The following is a 23,604-nucleotide window of genomic DNA, read 5'->3' on the forward strand; positions in this document are numbered from 1 at the left end:
CGATGAAAAGCAGTAGACCCATAGATATATATATATATATATATATATATATATATATATATAAAGTGAGATAGATATGTAGATATAGAGCTATGTCAGCGCGTACACACACACACACACACACACACACACGCACATCTTTTGAGAATTTTGCTCCATATAAGTCAGAAACTGTTTAGATTACTCTGCTAAACAGAAGACAGTACGAGCATAAGCAGATAATGTTACAGCTGTCTGAGGTACAGGGTGAATAAACAATGTTCAAGCACAAACATTTTCAAATGATGAAATTAACAAGTTTATTATTTCAGGACAAGAGTGAGGGAATATTTTAAAAATCAGAAATAAATCTTTGGTTAAACATCATTAAAAATGAACATGTATAATTCTGCAGCTTACATGTACAGTTACAGAACCAATGATAGCAACATAAACTAACAATGTGAAAGGAAATGCACATAGTAGGCAAAGGTTTGATACCTACACTTTTTGCCTGCATACAGCTGCTCTCTGCAATCCAAACAAGCAAACTAAAATGATCAAGCTACCCCTGAAAACAAGCATTTGTGCCCATTAGCTCTTGTGTGGTCACTAAATATAAAATAACTTGCTTATTAAAACAGATTAGAATAAAAGGGTGACACAGGTACAGATAACCAACACAAGGCCTGCTCTTTCAGGTTGCATTAAACTGTGCTGATGAGTGCTCAGGCTAATCCTCCAGATATACTGTTTAGATAAGTAACCATTTGAAATGTTGGGACCCACTAAAGTGAGCCACAAAACAAGGAGACTGAATAGCCAGGGGGGAGGGGAGGCAATGACGACGGAATTCAATATACCAAGTCTGAGATGGCCATTTCCCTAGAATATTCTCTCTTCTCCGAGGTATGGTGATCCAGGAGTTGGTATACAAGTTCAGGGGGTGTGGAGGAATTGCTCCTCATGCAACAAAAGAAGTTTAAGAAGTTTAAGGCAGAAAAGCAATGTCTGAGATTTGTGTTTCTCCATGATTTTCCGTGTGCTGACACTCAGCATTTAGTGTGTCAGCATTTCAGTTGGGAGCCAATTATTTATATTATGGACCATTCTTAATGGATGTGGGAGACTTTGCTGAGACCCAGCTTGATGAGATAAACTCTTGTAAATTAAGACCCTCTTTCTCAGAAGTGTGACCTCAACAATGTATACAACAGCTATGATGTCTGAGGCACAAATCCTCACTATGGGCTGACTGAGAATTCCAGAAAAACGTTTGGCAAGTTCCATTTTTAAAGGGGGTCAAACTTGACAAATATTTATTTGTTAAGGTGGATCATGGCAGCATGTATGACATCCCTCTAAACTACATACAAACAGACTTATTTTTCTCATATCTTAACAGTTTACTTTTGTTTTTCTCAGGTTATTCTAATGCAACAGCACTATGAAAACTGACTCCTGACTAGCTGCCTCAGTAATATGCCCAGTGTTCAAACATATGACTATAACAGCTTGTGCAAAATACAGCATCTTGTAAACCTGTTCTCAGGGTGTCATTTCACAAATTATGAAAGCTTCATGATTCAAGACATGCTGCATACTTCTTCACATGATGGAAGAGGTTTTCAGGAAGCTAAATGAAAATAAAGCACAGTGGTTTTCTAACTATGAGGCAACTTCAAGAATGAATACCAAACCTACTCTGTAACAAAGCAAGAAACAGACATGTTTTACAAAGAAAGAACAAATCAATCAACTTATTCTTGTTGTAATGTACATCATCCAATTTGTACCGTGTAGTTATCACCTGTGGAATACATGGCACAGAAAACTGATGTAATTAATCTAAACAAAAATATCACTTATTTCCTAAACGGATACCTCAGTCCAAACTGTACAGTCACATTTCAGACATTGCTCTCCTCCTTAAATTGTGCACACTTACCTGGCTCACAGTTTTGTTGTCTTCTAAAATGTACCTTATTAACGTTTAGAATGCAACAAATAAACATCTTTTAGTCGTATAAAGTTAAAAAGTACATTATTGTGGTGAATTTGTCACATGACATAACTTGCAAGTCAAATAAATCACTGATACTTTAAACCAGGGCAGGCAGCATTGCAGAGATCTAAAGCAGCAAGCTACAAACCTTCTTGGAAAGATGCTTCAATTAGTCTTTAGCAAACCATTAAACTTCTTAAATCCCAAAATGCAACCGGACCGAGTCACCAATTTATTTTTTTCTAACAAAAATTAGACATATGTGTTTGTAAAAGTGTCCAGGCACAGCTTGTAACTTCCTTTTACAGCTTAACAAGTGGTGCCTACAGTACCACATTTTGCTCTCATATCCATTTGTCTCTTTCTGGTTTCTTGAATAATAGTGTTTACAAAATTATGTTTTGTCTAAGCCAATGTCAGTTCAATTTATCTACTGGTGACACTAGTGTAGGGCTAGCATGAGGATGTGCCCACAGACATTAATGGATATATCAAAGTGAGTTTGTGGAAAAGGAGTCCATTACGATATATGGACCAAGTCCTATACTACCCCAGTGCTGATGTCACAAAGGACAAAGATGACTTTGTGGGTGTATCTTTAATAAAAAGTTTGCAAGTCATTTAATTAAAGAACAGCCCACATATATTTAGAAATGCTGGGGGAAAGCATTGTGACACAGCACCCATAAAATGCCACAATGCAAGCCTAAAGTGTGCATGGACTGCTAACTCTCCTTTTCAGTGTGTATTTGCTCTCCCAAAATTTTGCTGCCTTCTAAGTTACAAAATGATAGAGTAAATCAGTGTGCACACCCTGCAGCAGTCATTGCATCTAATTTTTCAGAAAACCACAAATAAAAATCATTCAATGGTTTGCATGCTTACTCTACAAAAATAAGAATCATCTTGCATCCATTTTAGTCTTAAGGAGGAATCTGACTGATAAAGCAATGACACATTTTTATATTGCATCTGAAATACAGATCGAAAACTGCTGGGAAGCATCAGACATGTGACATAGCTCCATGAAGTAAACCCGACAAACTGAATATATGGAGGTCCAACCCAAATCTCTGCCATCTTTTCAAGAGTTCTGAGAACATACAAACACTCTAACCCTGAATTTTGGAAGAAAGACATCTCCAACCTTACATCCTTTATGTCTGGAGGTGGTTCCAGTATTCTTATGAAAGTATTGCTATGACAACAATTTGACATCACCAACTACATTACAGCTATGACAACATATAAAAAATCAAGTCTTCAGTATCAGGGGAAAGCAATGATATACAGGGAAGTGTCAGATGCTCTTTTTAAAGAAACTTTATGTTGGCTATATTTATGTTCTTCAAAACAAAAAAAATGAAAACTTCATAGCTAATGTAATGTCAATTATTAATTCTAATGTAATAAATATTTTAAAAATTAGAAATATTCACTGACAAGAAGGAAAACTTATAAGCTTAGTTATTTAAAAAATATAAATTCCTTTTACCAAAAAATGTTATTAAACACGTGACTGGAAAATTGGAGGTAACTTTTTTTGCTGGCATTCTGAAAATTCCCCAGAAATCAACAGGCTGAGCTAAATCATAATGTTAACTGCATTTCTGGCAACAGGCTTTTACTATATTTGTGTTTGTCAGAATGTCTGAACTGCATCTCAAAAAATCAAGAAAACAGATTTTTTGTGACACATGATGAAAAGAGAAAATGTCTGCTAGAAATCACACTACATTAGGAAGTGTAAACTGCTGGGCACAGGCTACAACAGAAAAGAACCGTCACATAGCTGTAAAGCTCACCAAAGGCCACTGAAAACTGAACTTCAGTAAGTGTTTCACCCTCCTAGTTTTGTTGTCACAGTTTACAAAAAGAAGCTAAAAGAAAAAGTATTCATGTTATGAAAAACATGGATTACTATGCGAGACTGTTCATTGACCATGTCTCATTTTACTCAGAGAAGAAAGTGTTTTTTCTGTGAGATGGTGGAACTAGATGACTGGGCAGCTCATTGGGCAGCTCATACCCTTCTAGTTTGACCTTGATCAGATGTCTGGCTAAGGCAAACTCCTCATCATCAAGCATCCCATCTTTATCGCAGTCTGCCAACTTCCAGATCTTCCCCAACACTGTGTTCGGCAATTTTGAGTTCAACATATCTTTTTTGGCACTAGCACCACTGATTTTACCATTGACTGGAGACAAGGTATAAAATATTTCATCGTACTTTGGTTTGTCTTTTGCAATAACCCATTCTTCATCATCCACTCCCTCCCCTGCTCCTTCTCCATATCCCTGATTGAAAGGGCCTTCCAAGTTGCCATTAAAGGCTCCACCCTGAACAGCCTGAGGTGGCATGCTGTTTTCTTCCATACGGATCACATTCATCAAAGAAGCAATTTTGTTAGCAAGCATATTATCCACAGCTTCTATCAGTTTTGGTTTCAGAGGATGAAACTTTGAGAAGTCATAAATCTGGAGCTGCTCCTAGAAATAAACATAACAGAAAATATGAATTCAAACAATGCATAACAGATAATGGCATCAGTACACAAATTCAGAAAACTGACAGCTCAGTGGCAATGTGTTAACAAAAATGGAAATGCAATCTTATGCCTGACTGATCAACTCAAATAACTAAATGTAGACTGTCCAGCGATAAGACGGAAGAGCAAGGGAATTACAAAAAGAAAAGCATCTAAATATGCATTCAGAAAAGGATTTTTTCAGTTGAAAGAAACCAGATATTTGTCTCAACAACCACTCTGTTCTACTGACAAAAAACACCAAATTTTACATAAATGCAGCTGTTTTTGCTGTTCACTTTCTTTTTTGTTAATACAGAAACACTAATGCAAACAAATTATTCACCTTATACTACTGACCATTTTGAAAAAGTGTGCAATTGTTTCACTGATGTGGTTACTTGTGCTCCCACTTTTAAGGGCTACATCTTCAAAACGTTTAACACATTCTCTGGAAATTTTCGGATAGAGGCAATAGGACTCTCAACAATAAAACACTGATCATATTCATGGAATCAAAGGGCACAAAACAACTACACCTCAATTTCTAATGGAAAATAATCATATTTACTTATTTATTGCATTTGTTTACTGGGAAAGTCCACTGGGCCTAAAAGAGCCCATTTTCAGTGGAGGCCCGGGGAGAAAAGCTCCAACGAGATACAGAAAAAATATAAACATTAATTAGTACAGAAGCAGAAACAGTGTTACAGATAGTAAATATAGTAACATATACAGAATATATACATAAAAGCAGAAATCTAGTTTGTTTGATTATAGTGATATATACAGAAAATATACATTAGAGCAGAATTCAATTAATTCAGAGTGGTATAAACAGAGATATATCAATCAGTATTATAGTACTAGTAACAACAAGTGAACATAAAAATAAATATGGAGAAAGTATTTTCAGCCACTAGTAGCAAAAGACATAGGAGTTTAGTAATCATACAAGGAGAGTGAAGAGGTTAGGTTATAGAGCAGGAACATAGCCACGAACAGTTGAGATGATTTTTCAGTATTTGTTTGAAGGTGGTGGTGCTGCTGTGTTTCTTAAAGAAGGTGGAAGTGAGTTCCATAGTTTGGCAACCGTGAAATTTTATTATGTTTGCAAGGATTGAAAAATCCAGTTTTAGACAGGAATGTTGAGATTTGTAAGGGCATTTTCACACAGATGCGTGTTTGTGGATGTGAAATTTTCAGAAACTTTCTCACTCTGGGATTAAGACCCTTTTTATACTTGGCATCAGCTTCACGCTTACTTTAGTATACTTCAAATCTTACAGCTAGCAAGGATCTGGCATTTTTACTCTAAAAATATTAGAGCTTTGTTAAGATTTATCCAACCTTTCTTCCCAGCTGCTATTGGGAAGCACATGGCAAACATGTCCTCTGTTACACTGCAGGCCATTACCATTTCCAATATTATATCTGGCCTCCCATTACCATTTCTAACATTATATCTGGAAGCCCTCTCATCCATGTAAAGAGAAGTATTACAGGTATGAAAACATTAAATGAATGCAGCAATCTCCCTTTAAACCAACTAGCAGCTCTCAGTCAGACAAAAGGATCATAACAGGCTGCACTATTAGAGCAACAAATGTTTATCCCAGGTGACGGGTCACATCTAGCAAACGGCAGAGCTCCAATATTGGAAAATTATGGAATTAAAATTATATAACTTAAAGAAAGTACAGTTGTGTACACTTACCATAAATGCAGATGTTAGAGTGTATTCACTGTTGCAGTCATCACACTTGGGTTATCTGCCTGCAGGAAGCCCTCAGTTGGCCCGAATACAAGAGTCTTGGGATTTCTGCGTCAGATGCTGTCACCTCTTTCATGATGTCAGGTCGTCAGGGGTATAAAACATGCAGCCAACACCATTCCATCAGTTTTTCTTGCCCCAGATGTCAGGAGCCCCCAAAATAGGAAGCAATTACACGGTGTGGAACACCTCCAGTAAAAAGTAAATACCATAGCCATAAGAGATGGCCAAAAAGAGTAAAGGTAGAAAGCACAGAGAAGTCAGGGGGCTGGAGGAATCGTAACCAGGACTGCAACAGTGAATACACTCAAACATCTACATTTATGGCAAGTGTACACAAATGTACTATGTTCTTCGTGTTTCACTGTTGCAGTCATCACACTTGGGTTGATTCCCAAAGCTGAGGAAGGGTGGAGGCAGTCAAGAAGTATTAGGGCTGGCTAGCAGGCCTTGTAAGACTGCTGTGGCAAATCCAGCTCTGGATTTAGAAACGATAGTTAAGTGGTAATGCTTGGTGAAGGTGTGTACAGAACTCCAGGTTGCAGCTTCCAGGATATCCCTGGTAGGGACTCCCCTGAGAAATACTGTAGAGGATGAGGTAGCCCTAGTGGAATGAGTTTTGATCCCCTGTGCGATAGGTTTTCCAAGGTGTTTGTAGCAGAAATGGATGCAGTGTGCTATCCATTTGGAAATGGTTTGCTTTGAAATGGCCTTGCCCTCTGCCTCTGTAGCAAAGTTGACCAGCAGCTGGTCAGTTTTTCTGAAAGATTTAGTCCTGTCAAGGTAGAACCTGAGCTGTCTGTGCACGTCCAAGGAGTGCAGGATCCTTTCCCCTTTATTCTGAGGATTAGGGAAAAAGGTTGGTAAAATGGATGGATTGGTTTAAAGCCACATTGGATACCACCGTGGGTATAAATAATGGGTTAGTCCTGAGGGAAACCCTGTCCGCATGGAAAATAATGAAGGGTTCCACAGCCATAAGAGCCTGTAACTCAGGCACTCTTCTTGCTGAAGTGATGGCTAGAAGTAAGGCTGTTTTCCAATAGAGGAATTTTAACTCTGCTGTAGCAGCAGGCTCAAAAGGGGGAAGTGTGAGCTTCTCTAGTACAAAGTTAAGGTCCCAGGCAGGAGTGGGAGCTCTCCTCGGGGGTCTTAAATTGTTAGCTCCTCTCAGGAACTGTTTGATCAGAGGGTGAGAGAAGAGGGGTGGCTCAGTATTGTAATGAGCTGAGATGGCAGAGGTATAAATTTTAATAGACGAGAAGGACAGGCCTTTGTGGAACAGCTCTGCTAGGTAATCTAGTATTTGAGGTAAGGTGGGCACAGCTGTGTCTTTTCCTTGAGGCTGACTCCAAGAACAGTATCTTTTCCACTTTTCTGAATAGGATTTCCTAGTACTAGGCCTCCTGGCCTCAAGGATGACATCCAACACCTGTTTGCTGAGGGTTGCTGGTGGTGTATTCATGGAATAAGCCAGGCTGCAAGGTTCAGCGTTTACAGCTGAGGATGCAAAATCTGTCCCTCCTACTGGGACAGCAGAGAGGGGGTCTGATGTAGGTGCCAGGGTGGCACTGCTGTCAGACTGCGTAGGAGTGGGTACCAGTGCTGGTGTGACTAGTCTGGTGCAATAAGGATGGTCCTTGGCCTGTCCTGTTTGATCTTGAGTAGTACTTTTGAGAGGAGGGGCAGAGGGGGAAAGGCATAGATTGAGAGGTTTTCCCATGTAAAGGATAGGGCATCACTTTCCATGCTTGGCTGTGGCGAGTTCTGGTGCAACATTTGCTCAATTGATAGTTTTGGGGGGAAGCAGAGAGGTCCACCTCTGGTGTCCCCCACCTGTGGATTAGAAGTTTGAATGAGTTGGGTTCCAGTTTCCACTTGTGTGGGTCCAGTAGATTTCTGCTTAAGTTGTCTGCCAGTGAATTTTGTTTGCCTGGCAGGAACTAAGCTTGCAGGTGCACTTGACTGCTCAAGGCCGTTTTCCACAAGGCCATGGATAACATACACAGTGGGTAGGAATGAGTTCCCCCCTGCTTGTTTATGTAGTACATAACTGTGGTGTTGTCTGTCTTTATCAAGAATTGTCCTGGAAGGATAAGGTATTTGAAGGCTGTCAGTGCATTCTGTACAGCTAACATTTCTTTTTGATTGATACGCAGACAAATTTGTCCTGGGCTCCATTTGCCTTGAATGCATTTGCCTGCCATGTGAGCCCCCCCATGCATAATCTGATGTGTCTGTTGTCAGGGTATGGGGAGCAAGGTGTTTAGTGAAAGGGAGTCCCTTGTTGTGGTTGCAAGCCTCTGCCCACCAAAGGAACTCTGTCCTTAGACAAGGACTGATAGGAATCAGTGTTTACAGGTCCTTAGAATGTTGACACCAGAGACTTTTCAAGTACCATTGAAGTTTCCTTGTATGCAGTCTTGCATATGGAATTAGGAGAATGTATGAGATCGTGAACCCTAGGGCTTGCAGTATTTTTCTTGCAGATAGCTGGGTTTTGGTGGCCAGTAGTTTGAAGTAATTTGTCAAATAAACCTTTTTTTCTGAAGTGAGGAATGCCATCTGGGAAGTTCTGTTCAAGCTTGCTCCCAGGAATACAATCTTTTGGCTGGGTACCAGATGTGATTTATTTTCACTGATGGTACACCCCAAGCAGTTAGGAGTCTCTTTACAAACGTCAGGTGCTGAAGTAGCAATTCCTGACTGACTGCCTGAATCAGGCAATCGTCCAAGTATGGGTAAATTTGAATATTTCTCTGCCTGCAGTATGCAATGGCCGGAGCCAGGCACTTTTGTGAATACCCTGGGTGCAGTAGATAAGCCAAAGGGAAGTGCAGAGAACTGATAGTGCATAGAGCCTGCCCTGAAATGCAGATATTTCCTGCAAGATTCCCTTATGGGGATGTGCAGATAAGCTTCTTTTAAGTCTAGCATGACCAGCCAGGAGTCCTTGGCTAGCATAGGAAGCAGCTGCTGGAGTGTAAGTATTCTGAATTTTGGTACCACCAGGAAGGTGTTGATAAATGACAGATCCGGGATAGAGCGCCAAAAGTTCTCTTTTCTGGGCACCAGGAACAGTCTGGAGTAGAAACTCTGTCCCCTTTGCTCTACTGGAACAGGTTGAATAGCCCTGACAATGAGAAGAGAAAGTACAGCTTTTGGGCCTCTGCCCACTGGTTTGGAGGAAGGTCTGGCAACCCACTTGGGGTTGGCAGTGAGTGGAAGTAGAATCTGTATCCCTGGGATACAATGTACTTCCAGTTTTCTGCATGCAGGGCGAGTTTTCCTCCTAGGGTTGCAAGTACTTGGGCATGGCTGGGAAAGATGATAGACAAGTCATTGTGAACTTTTTCCATAAGGGGGTGGCTTTCCACTCCCTGTATCTGAGGTGTGATCACTCCATTGTTTAGAACTCTGCATACCCTGAGACTGTAGTCTTTGTGGTCTGTTGCTCCTGGGTTTGGACTGAGAAGGTCTGGGAGGGACTGGAAAGGACCAGTTTTTACAAGGCCAATGCCTACTGAATCTAGGTAGCTGTACCTGTAAGAAATCTTAACAGTTTTCATATATTTAGCTTTTTCCTCCATCTTTTTAAGAACTACTGCTTTTGTGCCAAACAAACATTCTTGGTTTAATGGAGCATCTAGTAATTTTGCTTTGACATGGTCTGGCAAGATTTGCTCCTTCAGCCAAGCATGCCTTCTCAGAACAGACCCAGTGACAGCAGCCCTGCAAGATGCTTCCAAGGCATCAAAACCACAATGCAAAGTATGTTTACCAACTTGGTTTTCAGAATGCATCAACTCTTGTAAATCTTTATTTTCTTTACAATCAGGAATCAACAACATTATTTGTTTAATTAGCTCTATAATATGCTGCTGGTACTTCAACATGTGAAACTGGCAATTTAAAGCCCTGATGACAAGAGTTGCAGAGGTATATATCTTCTTACCCAATCTGTCTAAAGCCCTAGAATCCCTGTCCGAAGTGGTAGAGTTTTTGGCTGTAGTAGCCTTAATACCTTTAGGCCCTTGGGAAATGGTCTCTGGCAAAACTGCAATCCAAATTGTAGCTTGCTACAGATCCCCCACCATGCCGCAGGATTCCCACTCCTCTTTTCTTGATGTACTGGAAAATATTAGGGTTCAACCAAACACCCTAATAATGGGTGACTTCAACTACCCCACCATTAACTGGGAAAACTAGTCGTGTACCAACTCCTTAGGGTCAACGCTTTCTAGAATTCATAAACTTCAATGCCCTAGATCAACTTATCCACAACCCCACCAGGGGCAAAGTACAGTTTTGTACCTACCATAAATGTAGATGTTCGAGTGTATACCCTGCTGCAGTCATCACACGGGTTATCCTGCTGTCTGGCGGTCCCGCAGTCGGCCAGAATTCCAAAGTCTTGGTCCGGCGTCGGTTGCTGTCGCTTCTTCCCTGACGTCAGAGCGCCAGGGGTATATCAGAGGCATCCAACACCATTTTCTTCAGTTTTTTCTTGCCCCAGATGTCAGGTGCCCCTAATAGGTAGGCAAAAATATATGTGTGTGTGTGTGTGTGTATATATATATATATATATATATATATATATATATATATATATATATATACATACATATATATAGCTATCTTGAAAAAATTAAAACAAAACCATTAGGCACAAGCAAATACACCACAGAGGTTGTATAGAATAGAGATAAGTTCAGCTGGTTTTAGAGGGGATGGAGGGAGGGCAACCTGGACTGCAGCAGGGTATACACTCGAACATCTACATTTATGGTAGGTACAAAACTGTACTATGTTCATCATGTTACCCTGCTGCAGTCATCACACTTGGGTAGAATCCCAAAGCTAAGGATGGGCAGAGGAGTCAAACAGGGTTAGAGGGGGCTAAAAGGCCCTGCAAAACTGCAGTGGCGAAGCCCGCCCTGGTCTTAGAGTAAAGTGGTAAGTGATAATGTTTGGTGAAGGTGTGTACTGAACTCCAAGTTGCAGCTTCCAGAATATCTTTGGTTGGTACCCCCCTGAGGAAGGCTGTAGATGTAGCTGCTGCCCTGGTAGAGTGGGACCTTATGGTAGCAGGAACTGGTTTTCCCTGGTGGGTGTAGCAAAAACATATGCAATGTCCTATCCATTTGGAAATGGTTTGTTTTGAGATAGCCTTTCCTTGTGATGCTGTAGCATAGGATACAAGAAGCTGGTCAGATTTTCTGAAAACCTTAGTTTTATCCAAGTAGTAACGTAGCTGTCTGCGAATGTCCAAGGAATGCAGGAGTCTTTCTCCTTTGTTCTGTGGATTTGGAAAGAAGGTAGGTAAATGGATGGTTTGATTTAGGGCCACACTGGATACCACCTTAGGCATAAAGGAGGGGTTAGTTCGTAGAGAAACCCTGTCTTGATGAAAAATGAGGAAAGGCTCTACTGCCATTAGTGCCTGAAGCTCTGAAACTCTTCTAGCTGAAGTGATTGCTAGCAGCAGGGCAATCTTCCATGATATAAACTTTAGGTCAGCTGAGAAAGCTGGTTCAAAAGGAGGTAGCATGAGTTTTTCCAGAACAAAATTGAGGTCCCAAGTTGGTGTTGGTGCTCTCCTGGGAGGCCTAATGTTCTTGACCCCTCTGAGAAACTGCCTAAAGAGTGGATGTGAAAATAAGGGAGGATCCATGTTGTAGTGAGCAGAAATAGCTGAGGCGTGGATTTTAATAGATGAAAAAGAAAGCCCTTTGTGTAACATCTCAGTTAGATATTGCAGAATCTGAGGTATGTCAGGCTGAAGGGTATTTTGGCCTTTAGCTTGGTTCCAGGCGCAAAACCTTTTCCATTTGTCTGAGTAGGCTTTCCGCGTGCTGGGTCTCCTGGCCTCCAGAATAACTTCCATAACAGCTTGTGAGAGAGGAGCTGGCTGGTTGCCTAGGTGATTTGCCATGCAGCCAAGTTTAAGGTTTTGAGCTGGCTGTGTAGAATCTGATTGTCTTGCTGTGTGAGCAGTTGGGTAATTTGTGGTAGAATCCATGGTGGGCCATGGGCCATATTCCTTAATAGTGGGTACCAGTGCTGGCGTGGCCAGTCTGGAGCAATGAGTATAATTCGGGGTCTCTCCATCCTGACTTTCAGTAGCACCTTTGTGAAAAGGGGTAGTGGAGGAAAGGCAAATACTGTTAGCATTTTCCAACTGAATGAGAGCGCGTCCACTTTCCAAGCTTGTTGGTGAAAAGTCCGTGAGCAAAACTTTGTTAGCTGACAGTTTTGAGGACTGGCAAACAGGTCTATGTCTGGCAGCCCTCACTTTTGAGTTATCATTGCGAATACTTGTGGATCCAGTTTCCATTCGTGGGGATCCATGATGTTTCTGCTTAGGTCGTCTGCCAATATGTTCTTTTTTCCTGGCAGGAATTGAGCTTGTAATTGAACTTGGTAAGCCAGTGCTGTGTTCCACAAGGTCATTGCTTGCCTGCATAGAGGGTAGGAGTGTGTGCCCCCTTGTTTGTTTATGTACCACATTACTGTGGTGTTGTCTGTCCTTATGATGAGCTGTCCTGGATGCAAGAGGTCCTTTAAGGCTGTCAGAGCATTTTGTACAGCTAGCATTTCTTTTTGATTGATGTGCAGATTCCTTTGATCTGCTGTCCATAAGCCTTGAATGCACTGTCCTGCCATGTGTGCCCCCCAGGCATAGTCCAATGCATCTGTTGTCATAGTTTGCCTGGCTGGGGGTAGGGTGAAAGGCTGACCCTTGTTGAGGTGACAAGCCTGTGACCACCATAGAAACTCCTGTTGAAGGCAGGGAATGAGAGTTATCATAGTTTCCAAGCTGTGACTGTGTTGAGTCCATACGCTTTTTAGGTACCATTGTAATTTCCTCATGTGCAGTTTTGCAAATGGTATTAGTAGTATGCAAGATGCCATGAAGCCCAAGGCCTGCAGAATTTTTCTTGCAGGGAGTTGGGTCTTTGTTGCCATTGTTCTGAAGTATTGAGTTAATTGTAGTTTGTCTGGCGTCAGATAAGCCATCTGGGCCGTTGTATTCAAGCTGGCACCCAGGAATGTCATAGTTTGTGAGGGCACTAGTTTTGATTTCTGTTAGTTTACTGTGTACCCTATGCAACTTAGAAGATGTCTTACAAAAGCCAGGTGTTGTAAGAGAATGTCCTTGCTTTCTGCTTGTATGAGACAGTCGTCCAGTTATGGGTATATTTGAATTCCCCTCTGTCTGCAGTATGCAATTACTGGTGCCAGGCATTTTGTGAAGACCCTAGGCGCAGTAGATAAGCCAAAGGGCAGTGCAGAGAATTGGTAATGGGTTGAACCTGCAATGAAGCGGAGGTATCTTCTGCAATTTTGTCTGATAGGGACATGCAGGTATGCCTCCTTGAGGTCCAACGTTACTAGCCAAGCTTTCTTGCCCAACATGGGAAGAAGCTGCTGTAGTGTTAGCATCTTGAATTTGGGTACTTGCAAGAAAGTGTTTAAAATTGAAAGGTCCAGAATGGGTCTCCAAGCATTGTCCTTTCTGGGGACAAGAAAGAGCCTTGAGTAAAATCCTTGGCCTTGCTCCTGTGTAGGTACCAGTTGGATGGCTTTCATGTCCATGAGAGCTGTAATTTGTTTTTGTGCCTCTGCCCATTGATTTTGTGGCAGGTTTGGCATTCCTTTTATCCTTGGCAAGGTGTGGAAATGGAATATGTATCCGTGTAAGATAATGTCTAGGACCCATTTGTCCTTTGTGACGATGAGCCAGTTGTCTGCAAAAAGTGTTAATTTTACTCCCAAGGGAGCTGCCAAGAGGGTTTTGCTTGGCAGTTTGATGTTTAAGTCACTGTGTTTGCCTTCTAGTGGTTTAGGACCTGTCTTCTCCTCCTTTCTGTGTTGTAGTGCCCCACTGGTGAGGTTTGTAAGGGATTTGTGCTTGTCCTCTGCCCCTTGGGTGCCTGTATTTACCCCTCTGTGGCCTGTCAGAAGCTTGAAAGGACCAATTTTTTGTTGGCCAATTTCTGCTGAAGCGTGGGGGGCTGTACCTGTAATAAATCTTTGACCGTCTGCATAGATTTTGCCTTATCCTCCATTTTCTTTAAAACCTCCTCTGCTTTAACCCCAAATAAAACATCCTGCTGTAAGGGCGCATCCAGTAACTTTGCTTTAACATGATCAGGCAAAGGTTGTTCCTTTAACCAAGCATGCCTACGTATAACAGACCCAGTAACAGCTGCTCTAGAGGAAGCTTCCAAGGCATCAAAACCACATTGCAAAGTATGTTTTCCCACCTGTTCAGCTGCATGCAACAGATCTTGCATTTCCTTGAGTTCAGACTGTTGAGGGAGCATGCCCATCTTTTGTTTTATTTGCGACATAAGAAATTGCTGGTATTTAAGCATGTGAAATTGACAATTTAGTGCTCTCATAGCTAAAGTAGTAGAGGTGTAAACCTTCTTCCCCCACCTGTCTAGTGCTCTGGAGTCCCTTTCCGAAGGTACAGGATTTTTAGCCATAGAAGCCTTAGCCCCTTTGGGACCCTGAGAGATTGTCTCTGGATCAGCAGCAGGGCTTTTGTAAAGGAATTTGTGAGAGTCAGGCACTCTATAGTATCTATCTGGTTTGGCTGGAGCAGGAGGTAGAGAATCTGGATTTAAACTAGATTCTAAGAAAACATCATCTACTATGTCCAAAACAGGGGGGATAGCAAGAGGTCCGTGCTGGGGAAGTAAAAGAAACTCCTGGAGCCTTTTCTTTGAGTCAGAGTAGTCCTGACCCTCCCAGTGGAAATGTTCCCTCATGGTGTGTAAGGTTTCCCCAAAGGAGTAGTCTTCATGGGGAAAAGCTGAGGGAATTGAGTCTTCAGCATCAGAATCTTCATAAGGGGGAAAGGAGTAATCCTGTTCCTCAGAGGGGCCTGAGGAAACAGACACCTGATCAGAGGAGGCATAATCCTCCTCTTGTCTAGGCCTTTTGTCAGGGGGGGGGGGGTTGGTAACCCCTGATCAAAGAAATAAAATCTTTAGCCATTTTAAGCATCTGTTTCTTAGGCATAGGGCCTTGACCTGGAGACTGAAGTGTAGGCTTTTTTGGTTTTAGAGGAGTCTTAAGCTTAGCATAAGATTTTATGGTGAGGGTAGTCGGTCTGAAGACACCTTCAGAAACTGAAGGTGTTTCTGCAGCACCGGCTTCCCCTACTGCGATGTCGGTTGTGCCTAAGGAAAAAGGCTGCGTCGGCCTAGAAATCTCTGCTGGGGATCCGATGCAGCCTGGGGATCCAATTCAGCGGTAGCCAGGGGCTGCGTAGGCGCCTCACTGAAAACCGGAGAACCAGCGGCCGGGCCAGCCGAGGCCTCGGAGTCTGGCTTGGAGCTAGGCTGCCTGTCCCTATCCTTGCATTTTTTATGCACGCCGGTAGTCGGTTGCTCCGATGGCATAGTGTAATGAAATTTTCTACTGAAGTAGTGTCGTGCGAAATCAAAGCAGCGCTTTATAGTTCGCTTATTGAACCTAGCACAAAACCGACAACCAATGACGTCGTGGTCTGGGCCTAGGCAAGGTATACAAAAAGACTGAAAATCCTTATGAGGTATTTGCTTCCCACAAGAAATGCAATTGTTAACTTTTTCTGACATTGGACTGAGGCAAGAAAAGGTTCCCCAATGGGGTACTTAGCTTTGAAGACTTCGGACTTAAACTCGATTCGAAAATCTCAGGTGTCGGCCGACCGGCACTTGCGAACTGCTTCTGCTTCGGGCACCGCGCGGCAAGAAAGACTGAAGAAAATGGCGTTGGATGCCTCTGATATACCCCTGGCGCTCTGACGTCAGGGAAGAAGCGACAGCAACCGACGCCGGACCAAGTCTTTGGAATTCTGGCAGACTGCGGGACCGCCTGACGGCAGGATAACCCAAGTGTGATGACTGCAGCAGGGTAACACAATGAACATCAATACCCTAGACCTAGTCATCACCAACATGAGTGACCAGTGTTCCACACCTGAAGTCAACTCCTCGTTGGTCCGATCCAACCATAAGCTAATCACCCTTGATATCCACATCCCACCCCACCCCCCATTAAGGAAACCACAGTAAAAAAATTCTCCAAAGCCAACTTCATGCTTCTTAAGACAGAAGTTGTGAACTTCATGACACCCATGCAGATGGACAATACAGTTACAACTGCTGAATCCTACAAATATGCATTCTATAAGCACTTACACGAGTGCATGGATCGTGCTATCCCAAACAGAACCAAAATGCTATCCTCCGAAAAAAGGAAGCCAATCTGGTGCTCCCCTGCTATAAACAAACTGTACAACAGAAGGAAGAAACTGTTGCAAAAGAGAGTAAAATTCCATGAGTGGAGCAGCTCCCTGGTCAGCCTCAGTAAGAAGCTGAGATCCCTTATAAGATCCTCCAAAGCTAGCTACGAAAACAAAATTGCCACTAATTCCAAGGACAACCACAAAGCATTCTATAGCTATGTCAAGAATCTTGATGGCAACACCCAGATCTTCTCTGAGTTACAGCACAAAGGCAAGAAAATTACAGAACCTAATGATTATTGCCAACATCCTGGCAGATAGGTTCAGTGCTAACTTTACCCCCCTCTCACCCCCTAAAGGGCCCATATCTATACAGGAAGAATGCAGAGTCCCTGTAATCACAATTACGCAGGTAAAAGCTGCACTCTCTAAAGCCAAAAACACAGCATCCATGGGACAGGACAACATCCCAGGCTGTGTTTTACAAGAACTTCAGAACGAACTGGCTCCCCACTTAAGCACCATATTCAATAATAGCCTCACATCAGGCTTTGTGCCCACTGAATGGTGCACAGCAACAGTTATCCCATTCCACAAAGGGGGAGCAAACACTGATCCCGGAAACTATCGACCTGGAACGTATCATCATGGAACTCATAAACAAAGACATTGGTAACCCCCAAACTCTGGATCCCACCCAGTTCGGGTTTGTGAAAGGCAGATCATGCCTCCTGAACCTGATCAACTTCTTTGAGGCAGTCACCAAAAGCCACAGATGAGGGTAAGGTGATTCACACGGCCTATCTTGACCTCGCCAAGGCTTTCAACACCATCCCACATACTGGAATTATAGCTACACTAACTAAACTAGGTATAAATGCCTACATCACAAGATGGGTTGCCAACTGGCTCACTGACAGAACCCACACTGTAAAAGTTGCAGACTCCAAATCTGACCTCAAAACGGTGACAACTGGAGTACCACAGGGTTCCGTCCTGGGACTTCTCCTGTTTGCTATCTACCTCTCTGAAGTACAGGCTAACAGAGAAGGCCACTGGCTAATGAAGTTCGCAGAAGACTGCAAACTAGGAGACATAGTCAAGTCCCCAAATGATGTGGACATCCTACAGAAGGGCCTTCCTGAGACAGATGCCTGGTGTCAGAGCCATGGCCTCAAGCTCAATGCCAAAAAGTGCAGTGTCATCCCCTTTGGTAAAAACTCTGTACCCATGAATTACCACACAGGCAGCAATCTACTTAACACCGAATGCGCGATAAGAGACCTTGGGACCCAGGTGGACAGTAGTCTCTCCTTTGATAGTCGCATCACCACAGTAGTCAGGAAGTCCTTCTACGTGGCACACCTCATCATAAAAGGGTTCTCATCCAGGAAAAAAAGAGGCCATTGTTCCCCTATACTCGACACTCATTAGACCCATTATAGAGTACAACGGCCCTTTTGGAATGTACCTCACAAGACATCTGCAGCAGCTGGAAAGGCCACAGAAGTACCTTAGAAAGAGGATTACTGGCCTCAAACAAATGCCCTATACTGACCACCTCAAAAAACTCCAGCTTTACTCCATAGCATATTGCCTACTCGAGGTGATCACTGCCTAACATATAAAGCTATGTCAAACCCAGAGCTGTTGGACATGCTACACCTAAAGAAATCCCAATCCCTCCGAGCTACACGCTCTAGGGACCTAAACCTTGTCATCACAATAAACAGGACATACTGGAGGGATTGATTCCTGTCCCAGAGACTTCCCATACTCTGGAACAGGCTACCCATCTATGTCAAGCAAAGTTCTTCATTAGCACTCTTCAAGAAAAATCTTGATGAGTGGATGGCAAATAGGAAATACACCCCGGGGATCACTTCTGTGTCTCTGCTCGACAGTGGCACAGGAAAATAACTTTCTTGGGTGGCATAAGCCAGGTAACCTTGTTGGCTAAGCTTATGTAGGCCCTTGGGCCGATAGCCTAGAACCTTACCTATGAACCTATGGATCCGCAGTGGATTTGTAAAGAGAAATGTGTGAGAGTCAGGTACTCTGTAGTACCGGTCAAGCTTTCTATGAGCTGGTGGTAAAGTATCAGGGGTAAGACTGGATTCCATGAAGACATCATCTACAATATCTAGGACAGGGGGTATTAGCTAGAAGCCTGTGCTGAGACAAGTCTAAAAATTCTCTGAGTTTCTTTTTAGACTATGGGTAGTCCTGGCATTCCCAGCAGAAATGCTCTCTTAAAGTATGCAAGGTTTCACTGAAAGAAAAGTCCTCTGTAGGAGAGGCAGAAGGAATGGAATCCTCAGCATCTGAATCCTCATAGGTGGATAAGGGTATGTCCTGGTAATCAGAGGGGTCAGAGTCTTCGGACTCATGGTCTGTAGAATCAGAAGGAAAATCAATTCTTTGTCTTTTAGAGGGGGAAGGCTGGCTTCCCCTAATTAAAGTAATAAGGTCTTCAGCCATTCTAAGCATTTGTTTCTGTGGCATGGGAGCTTGAGAATGCGCTTTGGTCATCGGTTTTCTAGACGTAGTGCGAACTCTGGGCCTGAGAAACTCGGTACTTTTAGTCTGAAATGAAGTAGTCGGTTTAATATGAACATCGGAAGGTCTGAACACATCTTCAGAAGCCGGTGCCTGCACAGCGGCTCTAGACCCATCCAAGGTAGAGCTATTCGCAGGTTCCATAGTCGAAGAAGCATCTCGCGGCATACCGGACTCCGAATGGGTCTCAGCAGAGGCCTGCGAATCTGTAGCAGTGGGTATCAGGGGCTGTGAAGGCACCTCACTGAGTACCGGCGGACTGGCGACTAGCTTAATGTAAGTGTCGTCGGCAGTTTTGGACCTATGCTGTCTGTCTCCGTCTTTATCCTTAAATTTTTTCGGAAGATCTGCAGTCGGATGGCTTATCAAAGCCATTTCGGAATACGGAGAATGACAGCGAAAGAATTTAGTGACAAAGATAGCCCGATGACAAATAGTTTGGGCGTTAAACAAGGCACAAAACTGACAGCGAGGAACGTCGTGGTCTGGGCCTTAACAGGTGACGCAGTAAGAATGAAAAAGTACAGTTTTGTACCTACCATAAATGTAGATGTCCGAACTGGATAGCATCTGCAGTCATAACAAGTGGGGGTTGTCCTGTCGTCAGGCAGCCCTGCAGTCGGCCGGATTCCAAAGTCCGGGTCCGGCTTCGGCTGATGTCGCACTCCACCCGACGTCATCTCTGTTGGTCTTCGGGTATAAAAGCATCAGCCGACGCCATTTTCCTCAGTGTTTCTTGCCCCAGATGCCAGTAGCCCTCTTGCAGGCTAAAATTTGGATAGATGCCAATGTTTCCAAATAGATAGAGGTAAACACAAAAAATAAGCATATATGTACATATATACAAACAAATACACCATAAAAGACTCCCCCCCAACAGCTAGCTATTAGGAGGGTAAACACCCTAGGAGTACCACAGAGGGAAGGCGGAGGGTAATCCTGACTGCAGATGCTATCCAGTTCGACATCTACATTTATGGTAGGTACAAAACTGTACTATGTCCTTCATGGATGCATCTGCAGTCATAACAAGTGGGTAGAATACCATAGCCAACTAGGGGAGGAGGATAAAAGTAGATTATGGTGTGTTTAGGATCCCTTGCAGTACAGCAGTGGCAAATCCTGCTCGGGATCTGGAATATAGAGGCAAATTATAATGCTTGGCAAATGTATGCACGGAGGTCCAAGTAGCCGCCTCAATAATGTCTTTGGTTGCCACTCCTCGTAAGAAAGCTGTGGTAGTGGCTGTTGCCCTTGTAGAATGAGGTCTTATGTTCTGTGGAATTGGTTTTCCATGGAAGGAGTAACAGTATCGTATGCAATTTCCTATCCATTTGGAGATTGTCTGTTTGGAAATAGCTTTTCCTTCCCTTCCTGTTGCATAGGCTACAAAAGTTGGTCAGTCTTTCTGCTATTTTTTGTTCTGTCCAAGTAGTAGCGAAGCTGTCTATGTACATCCAAGTTATGCAGTATACTTTCCGCTCTGTTTTGTGGGTTGGGAAAGAAGGTAGGTAGGTGGATTGCCTGGTTTAAAGATACTCTGGATACCACCTTGGGCATAAATGTAGGATTAGTCCTCATGGACACTCTATCTTGGTGGAAGATTAGGAAGGGTTGCACTGCCATTAAGGCCTGTAGTTCTGAAACCCTCCTTGCTGAAGTAATTGCCAGTAGGAAGGCAGTTTTCCATGACAGGTGTTGTAGGTCTGCTGTTGCTGCTGGTTCAAAGGGTGATAGTGTCAACTTTTCTAGCACAAAGTTTAAATCCCAAGCTGGTAATGGTGGTTTCCTTGGAGGTTTTACATTCTTGATTCCTCTGAGGAACTGCCTGAGCAAAGGGTGCGAAAAACAGGTGGATCAAAGCTGTATTCTGCTGAAATAGCTGATGCATGTATCTTGATGGAGGAGTAGGACAGGCCTGAATGAAGAAGTTCGGCCAGATACTCCAGAATGTTAGGCATATCTATGTTTGACACATCTTTTCCTCTTTGCGTACTCCAAATGACAAACCTTTTCCATTTTCCAGCATAGTTCCTTCTTGTTGAAGGTCTGCGTGCTTCAAGAATAATGTCTTTAACTCTTTGGGAAAGTTCTAGATTAGCTGCTGCTATGTGATGTTCCATGCAGTCAGTTGCAGCGTTTTTAGGTTTGGATGTATGATGCTGTAGTTGTTCTGAGTTAACATCAAAGACATCAGGGGTATTGGCCACATATTGTTCCGAGACATGCTCTTCAGTAGTGGGTACCAGTGTTGTCTTGGCCAGTTTGGAGCTATCAGGATTATCCTTGGACGTTCCTCCTTGATTTTTAGTAGTACCTTGTGTATCAAAGGAAGAGGTGGGAATGCATATGCTGTTAGGCCTTTCCAGTTGAAGGAGAGTGAGTCCACTTTCCATGCTAGTGGGTGGAATGTCCTTGTGCAGAATTTTTGAGCTGGTGATTGAGAGGTGATGCGAATAGGTCTATCTGTGGCATTCCCCATTTCTTTGAGATGGTCTTGAAGATGTCCGGGTGTAGCTTCCATTCGTGGGCATCCGAGTGGTTCTGCTTAGTATGTCTGCTAGAGTATTGTCTTTCCCCGGTACAAATATTGCCTGTAACTGAATGTTGTAGCTGAGTGCCAGGGTCCACAGCTCCAAGGTCATTCTGCATAGGGGGTATGAATGAGTGCCTCCCTGTTTGTTGATGTACCACATGACTGTGGTGTTGTCTGTCCTTATCATCAACTGGCCCTCTTTGAGGAATGGTTTGAACTTTTGGATTGCCAGTTTTACTGCCAGCATTTCTTTTAGATTGATGTGTAGGTGAAGTTGATCCTGTGTCCACAATCCTTGCACGCATTTGTCCAGCATGTGGGCCACCATCCTAGGTCTGAAGCGTCTGTTGTGATGGTCTGGCTTGGTTGACATCTGCGAAAGGGTAGGCCTGGGTTTGACTGGCATGCCTGAGCCCACCATAGGAACTCCTGTTTTAAGCATGGAATTAGTGGGATTTCTGTTTCTAGACTGTGTCTGTGTTGGGACCATAAATTCTTTAGGTACCACTGTAGTTTCCTCATATGTAGTCTGGCAAATGGGACCAAGATTATGCATGATGCCATGAAGCCCAAGGTCTGCAGAACTTTTCTTGCTGTTAACTTGTTCAGTTTTGTTAGTGCCAAGAAGTAAAGAGGAAGTTCTTTGTTTTTCTGTAGTCAGGAATGCCATTTGTTGTACTGTGTCCAATTCAGCCCAAGAATGTCCTTGTTTGGGATGGTATCAGCCTTGACTTTTGTAAATTGACTGTGTATCCCAGTCCTTGTAGCAAGTAAATGACCCTTTGTAAATCTGTTGTCAGCTTGCTTTTGTTGTCCCCTTGTAGTAGGCAGTCGTCCAGGTATGGGTAAATTTGAATTCCCTGTAGTCTGCAATGGGCGATTACTGATGCCAGGCATTTTGTGAATACTCTGGGCGCAGTAGATAAGCCAAAGGGCAATGCTGAGAATTGATAGTGCTCTGATCCTGCAAGAAATCTGAGGTATCTTCTGCAGATTGGTCGAATGGGGACGTGCAGGTATGCCTCCTTGAGATCTAGAGTTACCAGCCAAGACTCCTTGCCCAGCATGGGAAGAAGTTGCTGTAGGGTCAGCATTTTGAATTTTGGGACAATGATGTATGTATTTAAGGTGGACAGGTCGAGAATTGGTCTCCAACTTTTTTCCTTTCTTGGAACTAGGAAAAGTCTGGAATAGAACCCCTTTCCTTGTTCTGCTGTTGGCACTCTTTCCACAGCTCTCATGTTTGCTAACTCCATTATCTGGCGTAGAGCCTCTGTTTTTTGATTTGGAGGTAGATTTGGCATTCCTCTTTTGACTGGTAGAGTGTGGAAGTGAAACCGGTAACCTTGATCTATGGTTTGTAAAATCCACTTGTCTTTTGTTATGTAGTGCCAGTTCTTTGAAAATAAGGTTAGCTTTCCGCCTAGAGGAGCTGCTATTTGTTCCCTGGTAGGCGGAGTTAGGATTAAGTCACTGTGGTTGTGCTGATGTAGTGGCAGTGGCTGTGTCTGTGCCTCTGTTGTTACCTTGCCACTGTCGTCCTCTGTAGGCCCCTCCTCTGGATTGGTTTCTGCCTCTGGAACGTCTATTCCTGCCGCTTTGAAATTTTGTGGAGTCAGGAAAGGACCAATTTTTGGCAGGCCAGTTCCTGCTAAACCTTGGGGTTGAACCTGCAAGAAATCTTTGACAGTTTGAACAGATTTTGCCTTTTCTTCCATTTTCTTCATAACCTGCTGGGCAGGTGTACCAAACAAACTTGTCTTGTCCATAGGAGCATCTAGCAACTTAGCTTTAACATGATCCGTAAAGCTTGTTCCTTTAGCCATGCATGCCTTCTTATCACTGTGCCTGTCATGGCTGATCTAAATGAAGCCTCCAGTGCATCATAGCCACATTTTAAGGAATGGTTGCTAACTTGTTGTATGTTATTTACCATCTCTAATACATATTTCTTATCAAGAGATTCATCAGTGGTTA

General features: G+C 43.1%; 1 protein-coding gene across 1 annotated transcript in view; it reads right to left on the reverse strand.

The window, feature by feature from the left end:
- Positions 1 to 274: 274 nt before the first annotated feature.
- EHD4 (EH domain containing 4) overlaps positions 275 to 23,604 on the reverse strand; it is an 886,342-nt gene continuing 863,012 nt past the window's right edge. The window contains exon 6 of the mRNA XM_044074173.1: positions 275 to 4,474. Within this exon, the coding sequence (XP_043930108.1) occupies positions 3,938 to 4,474 (537 nt within the window). The 3' untranslated portion in view covers positions 275 to 3,937. The remainder of the gene's footprint in view (positions 4,475 to 23,604) is intronic.

Source organism: Protopterus annectens, chromosome 6.part0 (assembly GCF_019279795.1).
Source record: "Protopterus annectens isolate FY-2018-M chromosome 6.part0, PAN1.0, whole genome shotgun sequence".
Lineage (NCBI taxonomy): Eukaryota > Metazoa > Chordata > Ceratodontiformes > Protopteridae > Protopterus > Protopterus annectens.